The sequence below is a fragment of the Paralichthys olivaceus genome, chromosome 2 (assembly GCF_024713975.1).
Source record: "Paralichthys olivaceus isolate ysfri-2021 chromosome 2, ASM2471397v2, whole genome shotgun sequence".
NCBI lineage: Eukaryota > Metazoa > Chordata > Actinopteri > Pleuronectiformes > Paralichthyidae > Paralichthys > Paralichthys olivaceus.
Window position 1 is genome coordinate 1004344 of NC_091094.1, and position 21902 is coordinate 1026245.

General features: G+C 42.8%; 1 protein-coding gene across 2 annotated transcripts in view; it reads left to right on the forward strand.

Annotated features, from left to right (window-relative positions):
* The first annotated feature begins 583 nt into the window (after positions 1-583).
* mmp24 (matrix metallopeptidase 24) overlaps positions 584-21902 on the forward strand; it is a 44802-nt gene continuing 23483 nt past the window's right edge. The window contains exons 1-5 of one of the 2 annotated variants that reach the window (XM_069515349.1): positions 584-940; positions 6702-6850; positions 7982-8098; positions 10487-10586; positions 10714-10918. In XM_069515349.1, coding sequence (XP_069371450.1) covers positions 791-940; positions 6702-6850; positions 7982-8098; positions 10487-10586; positions 10714-10918 — 721 coding nt within the window. In that variant the 5' untranslated portion in view covers positions 584-790. Of the gene's footprint in view, positions 941-2943; positions 3517-6701; positions 6851-7981; positions 8099-10486; positions 10587-10713; positions 10919-21902 lie in introns of those variants that run through there. The other variant, XM_069515351.1, reaches the window with a different exon arrangement.

The following is a 21902-nucleotide window of genomic DNA, read 5'->3' on the forward strand; positions in this document are numbered from 1 at the left end:
CTCTCTCTCTCTCCCTCTCTCTCTCCTCCCCTTCTCCTCTCTCTCTCTCTCTCTCCTCCCCCTCTCCCTCTCTCCTCTCTCTCTCCTCTCCCCCTCTCCCTCTCTCTCCTCTCTCTCCTCCCCCTCTCCCTCTCTCCTCTCTCTCTTCTCTCCCTCTCTCCTCTCTCTCTCTCTCTCCTCCCCCTCTCCCTCTCTCCTCTCTCTCTCCTCTCCCTCTCTCCTCCCTCTCTCCTCTCTCTCTGCCTCCCCCTCTCCTCTCTCTCTGCCTCCCCCTCTCCTCTCTCTCTCTCTCTCCCTCTCTCTCTCTCCCTCTCTCTCTCCTCCCCTTCTCCTCTCTCTCTCTCTCTCTCTCCTCCCCCTCTCCCTCTCTCCTCTCTCTCTCCTCTCCCCCTCTCCCTCTCTCTCCTCTCTCTCCTCCCCCTCTCCCTCTCTCCTCTCTCTCTCCTCTCCCCCTCTCCTCTCTCTCCTCCCCCTCTCCCTCTCTCTCTCTCTCCCCCTCTCCCTCTCTCTCCTCTCTCTCCTCCCCCTCTCCCTCTCTCCTCTCTCTCTTCTCTCCCTCTCTCCTCTCTCTCTCCCAGCTGTTCCTCTTCTGAGTCTGCGCAATGGGCGCTCGTCAGGCGCAGGAAACCAATAGAGGGTGAGACACACACACACACACACAGAGAGAGAGAGAGAAAGAGAGAGGGATGAGGCTGGAGCGCACGGACCGTTTCCTCCGGTAAACAAGCGGCGCACGAGTCTGGAAATCGCCGGCGGAGAGCGGAGGGGGGGGGATACCGGGGACACAGCCATGGCGACGGGAGGTGGAGGTGGAGGAGGCGCACTGAGGCGGAGGAGGAGAGCGGGGCTGCCGGGAATCTGCTGGAAAACAAGCTGCTACTTCCCGCTCCTGCTCTGGGTCGTTTCCGTGTGTGGAGAAGAGAAGACGTTCATAGTGGAGGTGAGAGCACCCCCCCATCACCCATCACCCATCACCCATCATCCATCATCCATCCATCCATCCAAACACCTGGAGAGGAGAGAGAGAGTGTGTGTGTGTGTGTGTGTGTTTTCTCCCCCCCCCTCATCCACACCATCCTGTCTTGATGCGCAGCTTGGAGTCCTGCACTCTGCTCCTCGGGATGTTTTTATGCGCCTTTCCATCTTTCCCTCTGTCTCTCCCCCCCTCTCTCTCCATCCCTCCCTCCCTCCCTCTCTGTCCATCCTTCCTGAGAGGAGGCTCAGGGAAATAAAAGATTCAGTGGGATGAATAAATGAACAGAGCTCAGTGATTGAGGATCCTCGCTCTGATCTTTTGTTTCCAGACACACGGAATCTTTTCCAGTGAAACCAGTGCGCACAAACCAGTTGGCCCCCATGTTTTACTGTGGGGATCTAAATAATGAGCCCCTCCGCTGGTGGGAGGAGGATGGGGGGTGGTCGGTCCAAGATGGTGAGGGGATCTGTGTCAGCAGCGGCCTCCGCACACGTTGTGTGACTGGTTATTGTGTCTGCACATGTGTGTTGCTGGAGACACATGGCACAGATCATTGGAGTCAACCTGAAGGATGGAGCTAGTTACATGTGAACAAAGCAGCCCCCCCCCCCCCTCCACCTCTCCTCCCTCTCTCCCTTCTTCACTGGGTCCAAATATAGCCTCCCTCCATAATTTATGGAAATGGCAGGAGTCGGAGGAGAGGAGAAGAAGAGAGGAGGAGAGGAGGGAAGAGGAGGAGGCAGAGTTAAGAAATATTCCCCTGCAGAGCAGAGAGACCTCTGTGTTGATGTGGAAGTGTGTGATGCTCTGTGATGTTTCTTCAGGAGCTGAATGCAGATCCTCTCCTGTTGGAACGCAGACATGTTGTGATGCTCTGTTACCGTGCTGGAAGTGTTGGCCACGTGTTCTGATGAAATCTTCCTGACTTGCAGCTCTGGGAGACGTGATCAGTGGCGTTGCGTGATGTTTGTGTTGCTCGTGACACGTTCATTCAGACAAAGGAAGCGCCTGTGGCTGCACCAAGCGCGGCTGCTGACAGCCGGGGTCTGTCATGGTGCCGCACAAAGGACGAGATGTTTTCGCCGAGCCTGGTTCTTCACCCTGTGAAATCATAATCCTCCCTGTGCTTTTGTTGCTACACGTCATGCTAATGTGTCCTCGCACACACGCACCGTGCTGTTTTCGCCACAGTTCAAGCTTTGATTGCAAAATGTTACAGAAGATCTGAAATCCTCCAGCTGATGGATGAGTTCCAGTGTCATGAGGAACAAAGACATGTCTGAGGAAGACACAGAGGAATTCACGACGTTTATTCTCATTATTAAAAAAATCCTAAATATCTTTAAAAATTCCCCTCGAACTGTTTATTGTCCGAAGGAATTCTAAACGGAGAAAATGTGACTGCTAACTAAATCGAAGGGGGAGTATTTGGTGTCTTTGCTTGAAAAGTAATGATGTAATCAAATCAGCAAATATCTATATAACCAGATCATATAAAGTTGTATTAATACTGAACGCATCACGTGGTAAACTGAATCCATATCTCCATATCTCAGACGGGTGATGTGATGAGGAATGATCTGTTGATCACTGGTAGATTGTGGCTTTAATCCAATTGGTTGCAAAGGTTGATGCTTCAGCCGGGCTCTGGATGGACTTTGTCTGATTTGATGATGAACTGCGATCGACTGCAGGGGTGAAGAATAAAAACACTTTGATTTCATATTTTATTTCTATTTCTCGGTGGTGACGATTCGGAAACTTAAGACTGAAACCGAAATGCATAAAATGTCATTGAGATACCGGAGGACGGAACTGCAGCGTCCGAGGTGAACCCTGGACTTGGACAATTGTCCCACGCCGACGGAGCTGATGGATTTATTGTGTGTCCTCCTGGGAGGAGGGGGGCTCAGGGGGGGGAGGCAGATCTCTGGGGGGGGGGTTAAACACAACGTTACACCTGAGAACTGGACTAAATGAGGCTGCACTTACAGGATCAGAGCCGTGTGTGTGTGTCCACTCTGGAGGCGGCTCAGTATTCATGGCTGTTACTCGTCGTCTCAAGCTTCGCCCTGATTCGCCGTCCTCAGAGTGAAGCGCTCACACTCGCAACCCATTCTAGCTTTTTCTCGTCTATTTCTGCGACGGCCGCCTGCTGTGCCTCCCAGTGCATCGTTACAGTTCTTCCTCTTTATTCTTCCTTCGCTCGCTCTGTAGTTCTTCACTTTTCTTCACTCTAGCCATTGTCTTCCTCGTCCACCCACACACTCAGTGCGAGCTGCAGCTTTCAATACAGACTTGTGATTGTGCGTTTGATGAGAGGAGAGTACCGTTTGAAGACATCAACATCTTCTGCTCATGTTGGAGTTGATTCTTTTATTTCTTGAAGAAGTTCAAACAACAACCTCACACTGGGTTGGACATGCCAGAGTCATAGTATTACGACATCACATGACATCACGATGACCTCTGCTCTCACTCTACCGGGCTCCCTGGTTGTATTGTTTCTCAGTGGGACCTTCCTGGTAAAGTCAAGTCAAGTAAGTGAAGTGATCCAGTCCGACTCCTCTCGTCTTTCTTTTTCTCTGTCTCCTGTTTTTCTTTGATTCTCCCCAACAACTCGTTTGATCCAACAAAGGCCATTACATTTTCAAATTGATCGTGTGTGTGTGTGTGTGGCCTTACATCATCTATATCCTGGCAGTCATTGATCCCTCTTGGTCTTCCAGCATGTAGCTGCGGACCTGTGGGGTGTGTTTGTTTCTCTCTTTGTGTGTGTGTGTGTGTGTGTGTGTGTGTGTGTGTGTGTGTGTGTGTGTGTGTGTGCGTTATAGGACACCACAGACATGAGGTCATAGCTTTGAGCCCATCAGTCCCACCTGGCTGTTCTTCGAAAAGGTTTCACGTGATGTTTTTTTCCTGGATTTTAATTTTGCTCATCAACAGGCTCAGTGACACTCAACCTGTTATCAGAGGGTTTATTCAGTTCACAGGACCCTCGTCAGTGTGTGTGTGTGTGTGTGTGTGTGTGTGTGTGTGTGTGTGTGTGTGTGTGTGTGTGTGTGTAGTTTAGCAGAGGGTGGGGTTATTTTTATCGCAGTAGACGGATGGAGGAGAGGAGCTGACAAGACGACACACACGGGTGGAGGCATCAGAGAAGCGGGCAGGTGAACGTATTTAACGTTATCAACAAATGACTCGACAGAAAACAGAGCGGATTCATGAACTGTTCATGAAAATAGACGTAAACTCTGGAATTCTGGTGGAAAAAAACCCGAAGGTGGCGCCGAGCAGAATGTTTAAACCGTGGTTTCAGAACAGCAGCTCACTAACGTCACGATGGGTTGATGTTTGGAAACACGTCATTTTATCCAAAATCCAGAAACTTTGAATTTACAAATATATAAGAAGCTGCAGCACGTGTGACTTCAAACGTTAATAATGTTCTGTTGACTGGTTTAAGTGATGACGTCAACAGCTTCCCAATCACAAACACATTGTTCAGATTATTCCAACACGTGGACGGACAAATGGACTGTAAGTAAAGATGGATGACACGATGGCTCCAAAAATTGAGGCCAAATTGTCTCAGTCGCCCCCTGGTGTCTGGCTGCACTATCATTTATAAACCCCACCTCCTCCTCCATGTGAGCAGATGGGACATGAAGCAAGCTAAAAAAACTCAAAAGTAGACGTTAAATAAATGTTTGTAAAGAAGTTTCTGTCGTTTCGGCTCGTTCTCTTTTCTCTGATGTTTGTTCACGTGTTTCTGATCAGTTTGGTTTAATCAGTTATTTATGATATAAAAACAGGGGCGGAGACGTCATGATTGACAGCTGACACTGACTCAGGATTGGTCGAGTGCATGTCATGTCTCTTAAATTCCACTTCTATTTATTCATCTTTGTATTTCCATTCACTTTCTTATTCTTCTACAGTTTCCCGTCTCCACGGACGCAAACACGTTTGTTGTGTTGAAGTCTTTTAATTTCATTGTGAGCAGCGGCTCCCTGTCGGCTCGGTGCCATGTGGCACGTTGTGTTCACATTTACAGTTGGGATTAAAATCAGATTAGATCATGAGTCAAATAAACAACATGTAGTTGGTGCAGCTTATGGATCAACCACAAATAAACAACCAGTGATATCAGTTTGTGTTCACCATCTTTAGAGTCCAGAGTTTATTTTACTTTCACGTAAATATTGACAAGGTGTTTCAGGAGCTTCGGTGTTTTCTGTGCTGGAGAGGATCTTGTTCAGGTCTTATGAGAGACAGTGCAGACTCAGCAGAGGACAAGGGACGGGGGACGTCTCTGAAGGGAGACAATGTGGTGGTTTAGAGGTTTAGTTTCAGAACTGATTTAAAAATCAGAGCAGTGTTTCAGATTCACACTGACGAGCGGTCGCTGGTGTCCGGGTTTGATTTTTATTTTGACGGTCGACTCTACGTAAACATTGATCCTGCAAGGTTCTGTTTGAAACACTAGGTGGTGTTGTGAGCCATTGTCATCACATACATGTAGATTTGTTTAATTCAAATTAAAACCAATGTTAATGTGGTCATTAAAAAAAAAACTCATGTTATTTTCACATGATTTTTACTTCCTAAGATTGTTTTGATGAAGATGAAGGGATGAACGTCCTCATGATATGAAGGTGTGACACAGGCACTAGTTTCTCTCCAGTAGAAAATGACGGAGTGAATCCCTCAGTGTGGTGGTGGTGGTTCGGCAGGCGTAGAGGCTGCTGGGTCCGGCCTGGCTGCGAGCGGCGCTGCCACACACTTTGAAATATTAATGAGTAGAATAGGACTCAGCCCCCCTGACATCACTCCCACACCTCCTCTTTTAGCTCCATTGTTTTTAGTTTTCTCTCTCTGTCGTTCCCTCGCTCTCCTGTGTTGCGTCATATTAAAGAGACGTCTGCGTTGCAAAGAGAAAAACTTGACATCGGCTCTTTCCTTTCCTCGACTTCTCTGGGTTTCTCTCTGACATGTCTCTCTTCTCCTTCCTTCAGCCCGGGTCTGTTTTTATCCTCCTTCAGTTTGTCGTCCCTCTGTTTCCTCTTCGTCTTCCTCTGCTCCTTCACGTCCAGGAGAGAGACGTCATGTGAATCTGTCGTGTGCAGGTTTCCTGTTGTTGTTCAGTGTGTTTGTGACGTCCCACATATTTAAATGAGCTGAATGAGCTGTTAGCACATCACGTTGGAGACAACAAGTTAATATATGATTAAAATATACATTCTCATAAAATCACAAATATAAAATCACAAACCGAACAACCATTAGAAATGAAGCATTAACTCAAACTGGCTCCAGCTCTGGTCTGTTGTGAAGGGTTTTATATTTATCGTTAATGTCGATATGATGTTACTGAGCTTCAGAGGAGACACTCCACTGATTGTCCTCATGTTGTATTTACCGAGCTCGTGGCTTCTCTGTCATTGTCTTTGGCTCCCGGGTGAAAACCGATGACACGTTCAAAGACAAAACTGAGAAAAACCAAAAGCTCTCAGATGAAGTTCCCCTCTTGTTGAGATGTGACCATGATTCCACTGAGGAGGCTCTTTGTGGAGAGAGAGCCATTAGTCCTGACGGGAAAACGACAGCACAAACATGCTCTTTAATATTTCATGCAATGTCTGTTCGTGATGAGGGTTTCATCAGGGTCACTGACATCAGAACTCTGTTCAGTGCTTCATTCTCTCTTTCTCCTCTTCTCTCTCAGACCTGGCTGAAGAACTACGGTTACCTGCTGCCTCACGACGTCCGCACCTCGGACCTGCGGCAGGAGAAAGCCATGCAGTCTGCTGTGGCCGCCATGCAGCGTTTTTATGGGATTCCTGTGACGGGCGTCCTGGACGAGAAGACCATAGAGTGAGTCGGGGAGGGGTGTATGTGGGTCTTTCTTAAAAATGTACAAACCTTTTCCATCAGTAGTGTATTTCTGCCACCAGAAGGTGGCGATAATGCACCTGAAAGCAAAACAATGCAATAATAATAATACAGTGTTACAGACTGTTTATAAAAACAATCGTAGACTCCAAGTCCACAAGCTGAAGGCAATACAGAGGTTCCTGAAACCTGTGAGAGAGGAGGAAGCTGCTGAGGCAACTTCAACAAACTCGTCTACTCGTTACATCGCTGCGACAAAGAGTCGTTACTTATGAGCGACCTCGTCTGAATCATGAATAAAGTTCGCAATATGATATCAGAAGAAACGCTGACACCTGCTGGTAGAGTCAGTTACAGCGACAAACAAAAGTGTCATTGAAGAAAGTCACATGATGAGAAAAGGCGGCAGATTGGCCTGAAAATGAAAGTTTTACACCGATAAACATTTTTATTCACATGGTTTTGAATTGTCATGAGACAAAATATTGATATGACAATATTTCATTGTCCTGACTCATGAGATTCGATTATCGATTTGCTGCCGCTAAATATGGATATTTACGTATTTAGTTACAAAAATATATATGAAGTTTGAACTTCTGCCAGTTTATGGTTATTTTATACTGAAGTGATGTCACATGGGGACATTGACCAGTTACAGTTCGTTAAAAAACTAATAATTCTATAAGATAAAACTTTCTTCACGTTTTGTTTCATTTCATTTTGTGTCAAACTCTGTGAAACTGACAAATATATAAATAAACTCACTAATCCTGCACTTTACCTCTTTATCTGCGTTTTTTTCTAAAGTTGAACAGATATCATGATGTATCGTTATATGGTTGTGTGTCAATTTATCAATTATCACAGAATTCCAGGTTTTTCTTGACTGTACAAACGCTGCATTTACATCTGTGTGAAATCAAAGATCCATAGTTGGGAACGTTTCTGTCTGTGATAAATCTTCAGTCTCGGTGATCTGTTTGCTTATATTAACGTTTACGGTTTTAGAGGTTATTAACTCTACAGACTGAGAATCTTCTTCGCCGTGTTTTTGCTGTTATTGTATAAGTTTTGAGTTTTTATAAATGAGTTGAAACTTGTTGTGTTCAGGTGGATGAGGAGACCTCGCTGTGGCGTCCCAGATCATCCTCACACCAGCCGCCGACAGAGGAATAAACGCTACGCCCTGACGGGACAGAAATGGAGAGATAAAAAGATCTCGTACAGGTATCCATCCATTTATCCATTTATCCATTTATCCATTTATCCATCCATCCTCTGCTCCCTTTTTCTCTCCCTTGCAGATTGTGTCTCTCCCCCTTCCGTCTCCCAGTCTAAACGTTGCTCGGCCTAATGTAAATTAGCTGCGTCCCACGGGACCCTGAATGCATCTCACATCTCATCCTCCCACTCCTCTTTGCATCTTTTTCCTGGTTCCTCCAGCTTCATTGGTTCATTGTGTGGTTGTACAGTGAAAGCCTCGGCTGCATCATGTGACGATTCCACCAACAGCTCGGTCCACGTAGTCCACTGCAGGTCTAATGCAGATTAGAGTCGTCCCACGAGATATCGAACACATCCCAGCTCCCACTGTTGCCTCTGCCCACTTTTTTCTCTCCTGCTTTTCTCTCTGACTCACTCCTTCTTCTGCTCTCAAATGATATCTAAGCTTTAGAGAACAACATCTCTCCATGCGTTTTCAGCAGCTTCTTTGTAAACGGCCATTTCTCCTCCGTGTTTCCTCCTGCGTCCTCTGTATTTAAAAAGTTCTGAAGCTACGAGCATGTAGCTTCACACACACCTTTGTGACAGAACCATCGTATCAGGGTCAGCAGAGAATAAGGGTGGATGTGGTGGTTTAGAGGTTTGAGGTCTGAGAGCTTCACCTCTTTGATCGTATTTTCAGTTTTCTCTATCACCTCCTGTTTCCAGCTGCACAGTCACTTATTCACAACATGTCATGTTGTTTCTTGAGCAAGATCTTTTTAGGTCTAATGTAAATGACGCTGCTCCCACGAGACCCTGAATGCATCGCAGCTCTCCTGCATTACTCTGATGCGTTAGAGCCACAGTGTGAGATCACGTGATCTGGTTTCAGCGTGTCTGCGTCTCCTCGGCCTTCGTCGTGTTTCACCTGCTCTCAGCCTCTTGTCTTCAGCTCTGCTGCCACTTTTCATTACTCTACTAAATATAATCGTTTTTAACTTAATTGGTCCTCCTCTGCGCGGGGGCGTCTTCCGAGGCGACCCTGTTACTCTCACATGTAACTCATTTGCAGTGGCCGATGTTTTGGAGGAAGCTGCCTGGATCATAGTGTTTTTACGATGCAGACGGCCAGAGGTTCGGTTCCAGGGCATTAAACAGGTTAATGGGTTTTTTTTTTACCGGGGAGATTTGTATGGATGAGGTCGAGTGCAAACGACCTCACACCTGCAGTGATCAATATTTCTGCAGCTCTTTATCGTCACATTTATTTTTTACTGTGAAGAGATAAAAACAGCACCGTGTCTTATAAAAACATAGAGTGGGCGATAGTTGATGATTAGAAATGAACAATAATCAATAAATCAACAATTACGACGTAAAGATGCCAGACATTCCATTCATCCATTTATTCATCCATCCATCCACCGCTTATCCCTGAGTCATGTCTAAACCTGTGAGGGTCAAGGGGTGGAGCCAGTCCCGGCTGACATTGGGCGAGTGGCGGGATACAAACTTTTTGTTTGGTCAAAGTTTTGTTTCCACAAAAAAACTCAAATACGTCTAAATACACAACGCCCGTTTGTATCAGTTTGTATTTTGTCCTCTGATACACGTTTTATATCTGACAAATGTTTAATCCCCCAAACTACATGGAAACGATAATGAACACATTCACTTCTGGACGTTTTTTCAGCAGCTGGAGAAACACACACGGACACGACGGTAATGAAAAGAGTCGATAGACGATCACAACCTCTTTCTGATTGGCTGTTTTTGATTTGGCCAGATTAGACAATTTGAGCCTGAACGCAGTCTCTTTACCTTCTTAGTCCCCAACACTCAGGGTGTGTGTGTCTGAGGTCTCTGCATATCCAATTGAAGGGCTAGACATGTGTGTGTGTGTGTGTGTGTGTGTGTGTGTGGTGGTGGGGGGGGGCACGCCACAGTACACCATCTGCATGTTTTGGCCACAGGTCTTTTGGCCAGTTTCAGCGTTCCACACCATTAATTCAGATCAGACGACTGCTATCTAGCTGACTGCCTGGCAAACACACACACACACACACACACACACACACACACACACACATCTCTGGGCTTGAGGGTGGGAGTTGGATTATAAATAAATATATTTTATAAAGGTATTCTCTTTATAAATCTTCACTCCCGTGTTCTCAAACATATATTCACTGTCAGCAAATATTCTATGTTCTAACAGACTGAGCCACAGCTGCCAATCACAGAAACGTGCCGACTGTTGGGGAACAAAAGACACCAAAGTTTTGGACTGGGTCGGGATCATCCTCTCTCTCTCTCTCTCTCTCTCTATATATATATATCTATATATATATATATGTATACTCTATATATCTGCAGTATAACGAACTCTGTTTTTCTTTTTCATTGCAGCATCTCCAACTTCACCCCCAAAGTGGGTGAGAAGGACACGCAGAGAGCGATCCGACAAGCCTTCAACGTGTGGCAGACCGTCACTCCGCTCTCCTTCCAGGTCAGAGACATTTTCACTTCAGCTGCTGTTTCATTAAAAAATCATCTGGTTAAGTTGCACAGAGGAGTCACTTCGAGTCCAGACATTAAAGATGTCTTTCCTTTCTGAACATCGTTATCCTGCTCAGGAGGTGCCGTACTCAGAGGTCAAAAACGAGGGAAAGGAGGCGGACATCATGATCTTCTTTGCCTCTGGTTTCCATGGTGACAGCTCTCCGTTTGACGGAGAGGGGGGATTCCTTGCCCACGCCTATTTCCCTGGTGCTGGCATCGGAGGAGACACACACTTTGACTCTGACGAGCCCTGGACGTTGGGCAACGCCAACAATGACGGTAAGTTGCTTCATAACTTCCTGCGTTTTTCTTTGTGCTCCAATTTGTTATTTGTCAAATCGAGAACTTTAGAACAAATTAAGATTCATTTCTTTGACCTGAGTTAGTGACTGATTTCAAGAACAAAGTGTCATCACATGACACCAGTACTGGCCTCTCCTCATTGGCTATAGTAAGATTTGAAATGTGCTGACACCACTTTATGTAGCTGAACCGATGCATCTTCGTACTCCCGAGCTCTGAGGTGGACCAGCCTGTTGCTTCTGGATGTCCCGAGGTCTCGGAAACTTTTCATATTAGAACCACTGAGACACTAGAAACGTTTAAATCCTCTCTGAAGAGCAGCTTCTTCCCTCTGGCTTTCAACTCAAATTGAGGGCTTGACTTAATCTGTTATTGTACTGTATTTTCATTTAAAAAAAAAATATATGTTTGATATTTTCTCTGTATTCAGTGTTTTCTATTTTGATCTTTTTAGTTTGGCCTATGTCCCATTTGTTAACATGGTGGAGGCCGAGTTTATAACCTATTCTGCAGAGATGGGGTGACTTTAACTTTCCTTTCTTGGGTGTGGTGATCCATCTTTATTTGTTTGAGTTTCCCACGCTGTGATTATCGTGAATCAGGATTTTAAGACTGTTTTCTTAAACCTGTGTTGTTGGTGTGGTGAGATTCATTTTACACAAATTAAATCGAGGTTATTTGTAGATACTACTAATATATAGATACTAATGTTTCTTATCTAAAAAAAATCAGGCTGTGAGTTCTTTAAGTTCCCCACAATTTATATTTCTAATGTTAGTAATGTAATTATTAATGATTGTGATAAGCGTGTGATCCAGTTAATTCAAACATCTGCTGATGGTGGGAGGATCACTGTGGAGGTGGCTCAGTGAGGACCTGTGACACACGAGAGGAAGGACGGAGACAGAGACTGAGAGACTGAGCTGCAACGCTAGTCGTCCAGCAGAAACTCCTTTAAGTTTGTTTTGGACCTCCCGTGTTTTAAGTGACCGATAAAGATGCTGCAAAGCATTTTTCTCTGGCTGTGTGTGGGGGACCCTTGTGTTAGAGTCAATTGCCACAATCACATTCTTCATGTCAAGCTCTTGTGACGGTTTCCTCACTGTGAGCATCAGACTGTTTAGTTGTTGGATGAAAAATTGAAGGAAGCTCTGAATTTGCTGCATCACGTTAAAACTGATCGTGTACGTCGGACTCCAGGATGAACAGTCACAGGAAATATTGGATTCCTTAAGTTTTAATGCAACACTTTCACTATTTCTTTTTACTTTTAGCCCTTTGTTAAACTGCGTATTTATCATGATATACAGATTAGTAAATCATCGATCAATACTGTCAGAGTAATTGTTCAGTCAGGAACACTATGTCATGATTTACCCATTTGTTGCAAATGGGGATACAGTTGTGATTGGCGCTGAAGGCTCCATTCTCTGGCTGTTCCCTGGATTAGCTGAGCAGCGTGCTAAGATAAAACATGAAGCTAGAATGATGATATCTGTGTAGCAGCAAGCATGGTGCAGACCTGAAATTGTTGTCTAAGGAATGCAGGCATGCATCCTGTGAAAGGGTTTACTACTATTATGTGACGAGAGTAGGTGCAGCAGCAGCATGCTGCAGACCTCTAAATTTACTGACTAAAGAATGTAGGCATGGGTTCTGTGAGAGAACATACTACTGTTATATGAATTGACTATGCGTAGCAGCAAACATACTGCAGACCTCTACAATTATCAATCAAGGAATGTGGGTATGCATTCTGTGAGAGAACGTACTACTGTTAATGTGTTGCAGCAAACGTGCTGCGACCTCTAGAACTATTGACTAAAGAATGTAGGTGTACATTCTGCGAGAGAATGTACACCTGTTATATGAGTTAGCTAAGTATAGCAGCAAGCATGCTGCAGACCTCTAATCTAGAGAGGTCATACTACTACTAATACTGTTAAGTGGAATGTCTATAGCAGACATCTAAAATTATTATTTAAGAATGCAGGCATGCGTTCTTCGAGAGGTTGTACTACGGTTATATGGAATATCCGTGTGTGGCAGCAAGCAAATAAGTGAAAGATTTGATGTTCAGTTATTAGCACTCATGTTCATTTTAGCTGAGATTTGAACAGAGAACATTAAAGCACAATTTTCACAGAACTAATTTGTTTCCTTGACCAGATTTGCCTCTGAGATGCGAGCAAGGATAATAGGGTATAATTTAAATGAGCAGTGGGTTGAGGTAAGAGGGAAGATCAAGCAGTTCTTTGGACAAAACCGTGCATTATAGTAGATCCCCCAAAACTGATGGGAAAGGCAGCAACATCAGTAAAGAATCTGATGGCTAGTGATGTCGTTGTTGAAGAGAAAAATTTGAATTATTCTGGATCAAATCTACGTTCTTCTACAAAACCATGCAGTTTATCCACAATTTGTCAGAGGTCTAATAATCTAGAGATAAGTGATCTACCTTGGGGAATGAAATGCATGGCGAAATTAAAATGACCCGATTAAGACGAAGTTCCATTTTTGTAATGGATGCTGCATCCGTCGCACTTTCGTTGCTTCTCTAATTTGCATTGGCTTTTGTAGAGGTAGTGACGCTGTCTTAATAAGATGCCTAATAAGACTATCTTTTTTAAACAGGCTTGGGTTTTCTTTTCTGAGAACGGGACACTTAACAGCTTAAAAACTTTATTATTTATTATCTATTTCAAGATTCAAGATTCAAAGATTTTATTGTCAAATACACAGAGAACACACGTTTCCCTCTGAATTGAAATTCTTGTGCTGTCCTTTCTGGAATACCGACCAAATTTATATAAGTCTATGTAAGTCTCTTTAAGTCTAATCTATTTGGCTTGGACTGAGGATAATTGAATACTAGGAAATGGTCAGGTAGGTAAATGACGAATGCAAGTTGAAATTATTATTGAGCAATGTCCTACGTAGGCTTCTGAAAGAATATTGAATATGCAGCGCTGCAGTATAACCACAGAGCACCATTGTTGTGGCGGGGGCTGACAGATATACAATCTTTTTATTTTATTTATTTATACATTTTACTTTTACCTGAGTATTTCTGCATTGCAGTGCCGATGGATTAATGCAATAATGGGAAATGAAGGATCATCAGATGGGCCCCTCATGGCCCTTCTCCATCTCCTTAGACAGTAACTTGTCAATTAAATGTTTTTATTTTTTAAAGCTAATAGGAGATTATCACAGGCGTGTAATACTTTTGGCAGAATGCTTGAACCCGCCGAAAACCTTGGACCGAACCAGTCGTTTTATGATTACCAAACGTGGTTTGAGTGCTTCTTTAGAGCTTTACCAAGCTCTGATACATCACACGCTTATCTTTTGAGAGCGTGCGCGATGGCACACAGCCCGGAGAAGCCGTCTCCGCAATACTGCATGGGTTTGATTCGGAGCCGAAGAGACGCTGCAGCAGCGGGTGGGAAGAATGAGACTCCCGATGATGTTGTAGGAACTGCAGTTTCCAGAATTCTTTGTTGCTCACGGCGAAAACAGAAGATGCCCTGGATGCGGTGTTGAAGTTTATGGAGAGTTGTCTTGGTTCCCCCGGATGTGGAGGCGGGCGTCTGTGTCGCTGAGGCAGGACTGGTTGTTGATCAGTACGCGAGAACCGGGTCTTCGCCTACCATTGGAGTTGACAGAGCAGCCCGATACTCTTCTTGTCAGTGTGTGTCTGGAAAAGGTCTTCGTGACTGACCTCTTTTGCGGCTGTAGTGGCCGATGAGGGATCATTCGTCTGTCCACAGATGCGGCATGGAGTAGCTGAGTAGAGTGACGAGCCGAGTGACGCTCTTAGTGATTATAATCGTGCTTCACGAGTTAGCAAGTTGCCGGCAGCAGGCGTGGATGGCAGTGTAGCTGAGCAGCGATCAGTGAGGATGAGGTTGTACTGTATGTCTTGTTAAAAGACTAAGTTTATTCAACAAAATGCAGAAATTTTTCAAAAATTCAAAAAGTAAGAATCATAGCTCTTTATGAACTACTTTTGTGTGTTGTATTTATTGAAAAAAATCAAAACGATCAATCGCTTGCTCATTGAAATACAAAGGACATGACGCCAATGTTTAAAGGAGTGGTTACTCCTATGCTCTTTCTCAAACACTCCTTTGTTAATCCTTTGAAGGAGCAAACACTCCTTTGAACATTACAACAATTCTCTCCACTTATATGATCATAGCGATTTTATCATATATAACTGATGTGGTGGTACTGAACTTTACTCAGTTGACAACCGTTGAAGAAAAAGGAAGAAGAGCTCGTATTTTGAGGCAAGATGCTAACAATGAACATGATACCAAGAACCACCCAGGACCATCTGCTCCAAAATGAACAACATTCTCAGGGCAGACATGAGGTGTGGCCCATTAGGAGGGAGAGTTCCTGTTGTGCTCAAATGAAGCAGCTTAAGGAGGCACTTAGCTGGATGGACCAAAGATACAAAGCAGAAAAAGTAGAGAAGGAGACCCTGAAAACATTAATTCAGGAGCTTATGACCAGTTCCCACAGCCAGCCCTCCATTCAAGAGATCGCAGATGGAATACTCCTTCGAAAGAAGGCAGAGCTTTTACAGGATCAGGTATCTCAAAAAGACTCCATTATTGAAGTACAGAAGCAAACTCTTCTGTCTCTCAGTGCTAAGACCACAGAGTTACAGCATTGCAACAAGCAGCTGAAGCAGTCAGCCGTCTTTCCTTTTCCGTCTGTCGAGAGCCAACCAGTTTGCTCTGACCAGGAAAAGGTCATCAACAAACAAGTCCATGACCTCAAAGAGCAGCTTAAGAACTTGAAGCTCATAGATTTGTCTGAAAAAGACAAGGCAGAGATCATGGAGAGAGTTATTGTGGACATACAAAAGGGAAACACCCAGCAGTCCCAAACATCAGCACAGCTGATTGGGATTAATGATGTGTGTCAGACCTTTAGAAATGTGTGGACGAAAGACTATGCATTCAATAAAAACATGTCACAAAAGATCTCTGAGTATGCAAAGAAGTATGAAGACAAGATGAAGGAGTATGAACAGAAGATCTCCAATGATAAACAAAGGATGAAGGAGTATAAACATATGATATCTGAATTTGAACAGAAGACGAAGGAGTATGAACAGAAGATCTCCTACGATAAACAAAGGATGAAGGAGTATAAACATATGATATCTGAGTTTGAACAGAAGACGGAAGAGGATGAACAGAAGATCTCTTACGATAAACAAAGGATGAAGGAGTATAAACATATGATATCTGAGTTTGAACAGAAGACGGAAGAGGATGAACAGAAGATCTCCTACGATAAACAAAGGATGAAGGAGTATAAACAGAAGATCTCCAACGATAAACAAAAGATCTCGGAGTATAAACAGAAGATCTCCAACGATAAACAAAAGATTTCGGAGTATAAACAGAAGATCTCCAACGATAAACAAAAGATCTTTGAGTATGAACAGAAGATGTCCAACGATAAACAAAGGATGAAGGAGTATAAACAGAAGATCTCCAATGATAAACAAAAGATCTTGGAGTATGAACAGAAGATCTCCAACGATAAACAAAGGATGAAGGAGTATAAACATAAGATATCTGATTTGGAACAGAAGATGAAGGAGGATGAACAGAAGATCTCCAAGGAGGAATTGAAGATCTCTGGGTCTGAACAGAAGATCTCACAGGACAAAGACAATGAATTAGAATTCGCAGCGAGCATTGATTCGTGGGATGAGGACTCTAAATCATGGGACCTTGAATCAGAGGTCTCAGATGATGAACCAAAGGTCTCAGATGAAGAACCAGAGGTTTTAGATGTTGATAATTCAGAGAATTCAGAGGTCTCAGATGAAGAACCTAAGGTCTCAGATGAAGAACCAGAGGTTTTAGATGTTGATAATTCAGAGAATTCAGAGGTCTCAGATGAAGAACCAAAGGTCTCAGATGAAGAACCAGAGGTTTTAGATGTTGATAATTCAGAGAATTCAGAGGTCTCAGATGAAGAACCAAAGGTCTCAGATGAAGAACCAGAGGTTTTAGATGATGATAATTCAGAGAATTCAGAGGTCTCAGATGAAGAACCAAAGGTCTCAGATGAAGAACCAGAGGTTTCAGATGATGATAATTCAGAGAATTCAGAGGTCTCAGATGAAGAACCAAAGGTCTCAGATGAAGAACCAGAGGTTTCAGATGATGATAATTCAGAGAATTCAGAGGTCTCAGATGAAGAACCAAAGGTCTCAGATGAAGAACCAGAGGTTTCAGATGATGATGAACCAGAGGTCTCAGATGAAGAACCAGAGGTTTCAGATGTTGATGAATCAGAGGTGTCAGATGATGATGAATCAGAGATGTTGATGATCAAAAAATGGTGGAAGAAATGTACACGTTGCCTCAAACCATGGAAGTGGAGGAAAAGAAATAGAGTTGCACCAACAGACGAAAGTAGCCTTTAGGGGGGAGAGATGAACATCTTCAGGCATCTGCAGCCAAGTCAAGAAGCCACCTTCACCGCCCCTGTTCTTACATGATTCTTGTTGTTCTGGATTTGTTCTCTCATGGGTGATGCACTTATTGTAAATCGCTTTGGATTAAAGTGTCAGCTAAATGAAATATAGTGTAATATAAGGTCATGTAATATAATGACTGCAAATCTTTATTGTGGCTAGACGTGACTGTGCTTCTGTGGATTTTCTCTGTGTGCTACTACAAACAATTCTATATTTTTTCAATCATTAAAAAACATATTCATTTGATCTATACCTGAGTGTTGTTGTCGATAAGGTACATTCCTTTATAGCAACGTTTGCCACTTGTTTCAAAAAGTCAGACAAACAAGTGCTTTGTTTCAGTGCAAGGTTTCTTTTACTTTGAAACTTAAATAGAAATGAGACAGATGGGATCGACTGGGACTGCTCAGTCACACTTAGACACACATTAAGAAATCCAAAAAGCGTAAAACAAAAGTCATTATTCAAAAACTGTACAAGATATCAAAAAATACAAAGACATGAAAGTAAAAGCTGAAAGTTTTGGGATGCGTTAAAAGCTTCAATTAAGTTTTTAGACCAAAGTACGAAAAACAAGACACATTTCAAAGAGCTGAGGGTTTTTTCAAGAGTTGATCATTTTACCTATTCACTTTAAAATGACAGAATAAGATGAATATTTCAAAAAGAATAAAAACATTTTTAAAGTTTAATGTAAACTTAAATGTCCTGAACAAGCAGAAGGCTTTGAAATTTGAATGGATTAGTATTTAAAGTAGTTGAAGAATGCTGCAGCATTCAATTTAATCAGAGAGAAAAAGCAAAGTACAGAGTATAAGTAGAAAAGTGAATTTTAATCTGCAAATACTAAATCCAAGTCATTTTTGGATACTGGTACCAAAAACCTGCTTTTTATCCATATGAATGACTTTGAATTAAGATGGCTGACATGCTAGTATCGACCATCTTGGGCACCGTTTGGGTTTTTTCAGATACCGGTGCTTAATCGATACTTTTAAAATGTTCCGGTGCCTAAACGGTGTCTGAACAGATACTTTTTCCTTGAGGATAAAAACTTAAAATTGAACATGTTAGCTGCTTCAAGTATAACTCATTTTTTAAAGATTTAATTAATTTGCTTTGGACACCCCCAGCGCAGGTCCAGGAACGCCCACAACACATTAGTCGGCTGCTGGCCACTGAGGCGATAATCATCAAACAAACCAGCCTGAGAAAAGAAAGATAATTATGATTTGTATTCAGGTTCAAACAGAGCACACATTCCCACAACACACGAACGCACAACCTAATTGGTTGAGCCAATCAGCAGCTGACACACTGCAAAATCTGTGCAGCTTCCTTTGCACGTGAAACTCAGTCAGATGAGCAGAACCAAGTCAGATTGATCTAAATTCAGCCTGTTTTCTTGTTCACAGGATTATTTTAAACCCCTGATGCAGCAGCAGCACATTATTTATACATTTACAGATTATGCATGATGTCACCTCTCTGGCAGGCTCACAGAGGATCCCAAAATAAAAGTTTCAAAAACTGTTAACTGGGAAAAGTTCTACTTCGGTTCAGTTAATTGGAACCAAAGTCAAGGTGAATGACTGCCATCCACTCGATCTGCCTCTTCTTCCACTGGGTCACTAACCAGCAGCTATGTCTTGTTAAATGACTACGTTTATTCGACAAAATGCTGAAATTGTTAATAATTTTAAAAAGTAGAAATAATAGTTTCTTATAAATGACCTTTGTGTGATGTATTTGTTTAAAAAAACAATCAAATTCTTGCTATTGAAATACAAAGGACAGGAAATGATGCCAATGTTCAAAGAAGTAAACACTCCTTTGTTACTCCTTTGAAGGAGCAAACACTCCTTTGAACATTACAACAATTCTCTCCACTTATTTGATCATAGCGATTTTATCATATATAACTGATGTGGTGGTACTGAACTTTACTCAGTTGACAACCGTTGAAGAAAGAAGAAGAAGAGCTCGTATTTTGAGGCAAGATGCTAACAATGAACATGATACAAAGAACCACCCAGGACCATCTGCTCCAAAATGAACAACGTTCTCAGGGCAGACATGAGGTGTGGCCCATTAGGAGGGAGAGTTCCTGTTGTGCTCAAATGAAGCAGCTTAAGGAGGCACTTGGCTGCATGGACCAAAGATACAAAGCAGAAAAAGTAGAGAAGGAGATCCTGAAAACCTTAATTCAGGAGCTTATGACCAGTTCCCACAGCCAGCCCTCCATTCAAGACATCACAGATGGAATACTCCTTCGAAAGAAGGTAGAGCTTTTACAGGATCAGGTATCTCAAAAAGACTCCATTATTGAAGTACAGAAGCAAACTCTTCTGTCTCTCAGTGCTAAGACCACAGAGTTACAGCATTGCAACAAGCAGCTGAAGCAGTCAGCCTTCTTTCCTTTTCCGTCTGTCGAGAGCCAACCAGTTTGCTCTGACCAGGAAAAGGTCATCAACAAACAAGTCCATGACCTCAAAGAGCAGCTTCAGATGGAGCGGAACAGGTCTGCAGCTTTTGTGGATAAAATCAATGTCTTGGAAATGGAGCACCAGAACTTGATTTCTAATATAAAGCAATTTATAAATATCTGCAGAATTAAGAACTTGAAGCTCATAGATTTGTCTGAAAAAGACAAGGCAGAGATCATGGAGAGAGTTATTGTGAACATTCAAAAGGGAAACACCCAGCAGTCCCAAACATCAGCACATCTGATTGGGATTAATGATATGTGTCAGACCTTTAGCAATGTCTTGGAGGAAGACATTGCATTCAAAGAAAACATGTCACAAAAGATCTCGGAGTATGAACAGAAGTATGAAGACAAGATGAAGGAGTATGAACAGAAGATCTCCAAGGAGGAATTGAAGATATCTGGGTCGGAACAGAAGATCTCACAGGACAAAGACCATGAATTACAATTCTCAGAGAGCATTGATTCATTGGATGAGGACTCTATATCATGGGACCTTGAATCTGAGGTCGCAGGTGATGAACCAGAGGTCACAGCTGATGACACAGATGTTTCGGATGATGAACCAGAGGTCACAGCTGATGACACAGATGTTTCGGATGATGAACCAGAGGTCACAGCTGATGAATCAGATATTCCGGATGATGAACCAGAGGTCACAGCTGATGAACCAGAGGTCACAGCTGATGACACAGATGTTTCGGATGATGAACCAGAGGTCACAGCTGATGAATCAGATATTCCGGATGATGAACCAGAGGTCACAGTTTATGAACCAGAGGTCTCAGATGATGAATCTGATTTTTCAGATGATGAACCAGAGGTCTCAGATTATCAACCAGAGGTCTCAGATGATGAATCTGATTTTTCAGATGATGATGAGCCAGAGGTCTTATATTATGAACCAGAGGTTTCAGATTATGAACCAGAGGTCTTATATTATGAACCAGAGGTTTCAGATTATGAACCAGAGGTCTCAGATGATGAATCAAATGTCCCAGACCATGAAAAACAAGAGATAACGAAGATAAAAAAATGGTGGAAGAAATTTACACATTGCCTCAAACCATGGAAGTGGGGGAAAAAAAGTCGAATCGGACCAACAGTTGAAGAAGCCTTTGGGGGAGGGGGAGATTTTTACTGACATGTAATATAATGTAATGACATGTAATAAAATGACTGCAAATCTTTATTGTGACTAGACGTGACTGTGTTTCTGTGGATATGAAAAACAAGACACATTTCAAAGAGCTGAGGGTTTTTTCAAGAGTTGATCATTTTACCTATTCACTTTAAAATTACAGAATAAGATGAATATTTCAAAAAGAATAAAAACATTTTTAAAGTTTAATGTAAACTTAAATGTCCTGAACAAGCAGAAGGCTTTGAAATTTGAATGGATTAGTATTTAAAGTAGTTGAAGAATGCTGCAGCATTCAATTTAATCAGAGAGAAAAAGCAAAGTACAGAGTATAAGTAGAAAAGTGAATTTTAATCTGCAAATATTAAATCCAAGTCATTTTTGGATACTGGTACCAAAAACCTGCTTTTTATCCATATGAATGACTTTGAATTAAGATGGCTGACATGCTAGTATCGACCATCTTGGGCACCGTTTGGGTTTTTTCAGATACCGGTGCTTAATCGATACTTTAAAAATGTTCCGGTGCCTAAACGGTGTCTGAACAGATACTTTTTCCTTGAGGATAAAAACTTAAAATTGAACATGTTAGCTGCTTCAAGTATAACTCATTTATTAAAGATTTAATTAATTTGCTTTGGACACCCCCAGCGCAGGTCCAGGAACGCCCACAACACATTAGTCGGCTGCTGGCCACTGAGGCGATAATCATCAAACAAACCAGCCTGAGAAAAGAAAGATAATTATGATTTGTATTCAGGTTCAAACAGAGCACACATTCCCACAACACACGAACGCACAACCTAATTGGTTG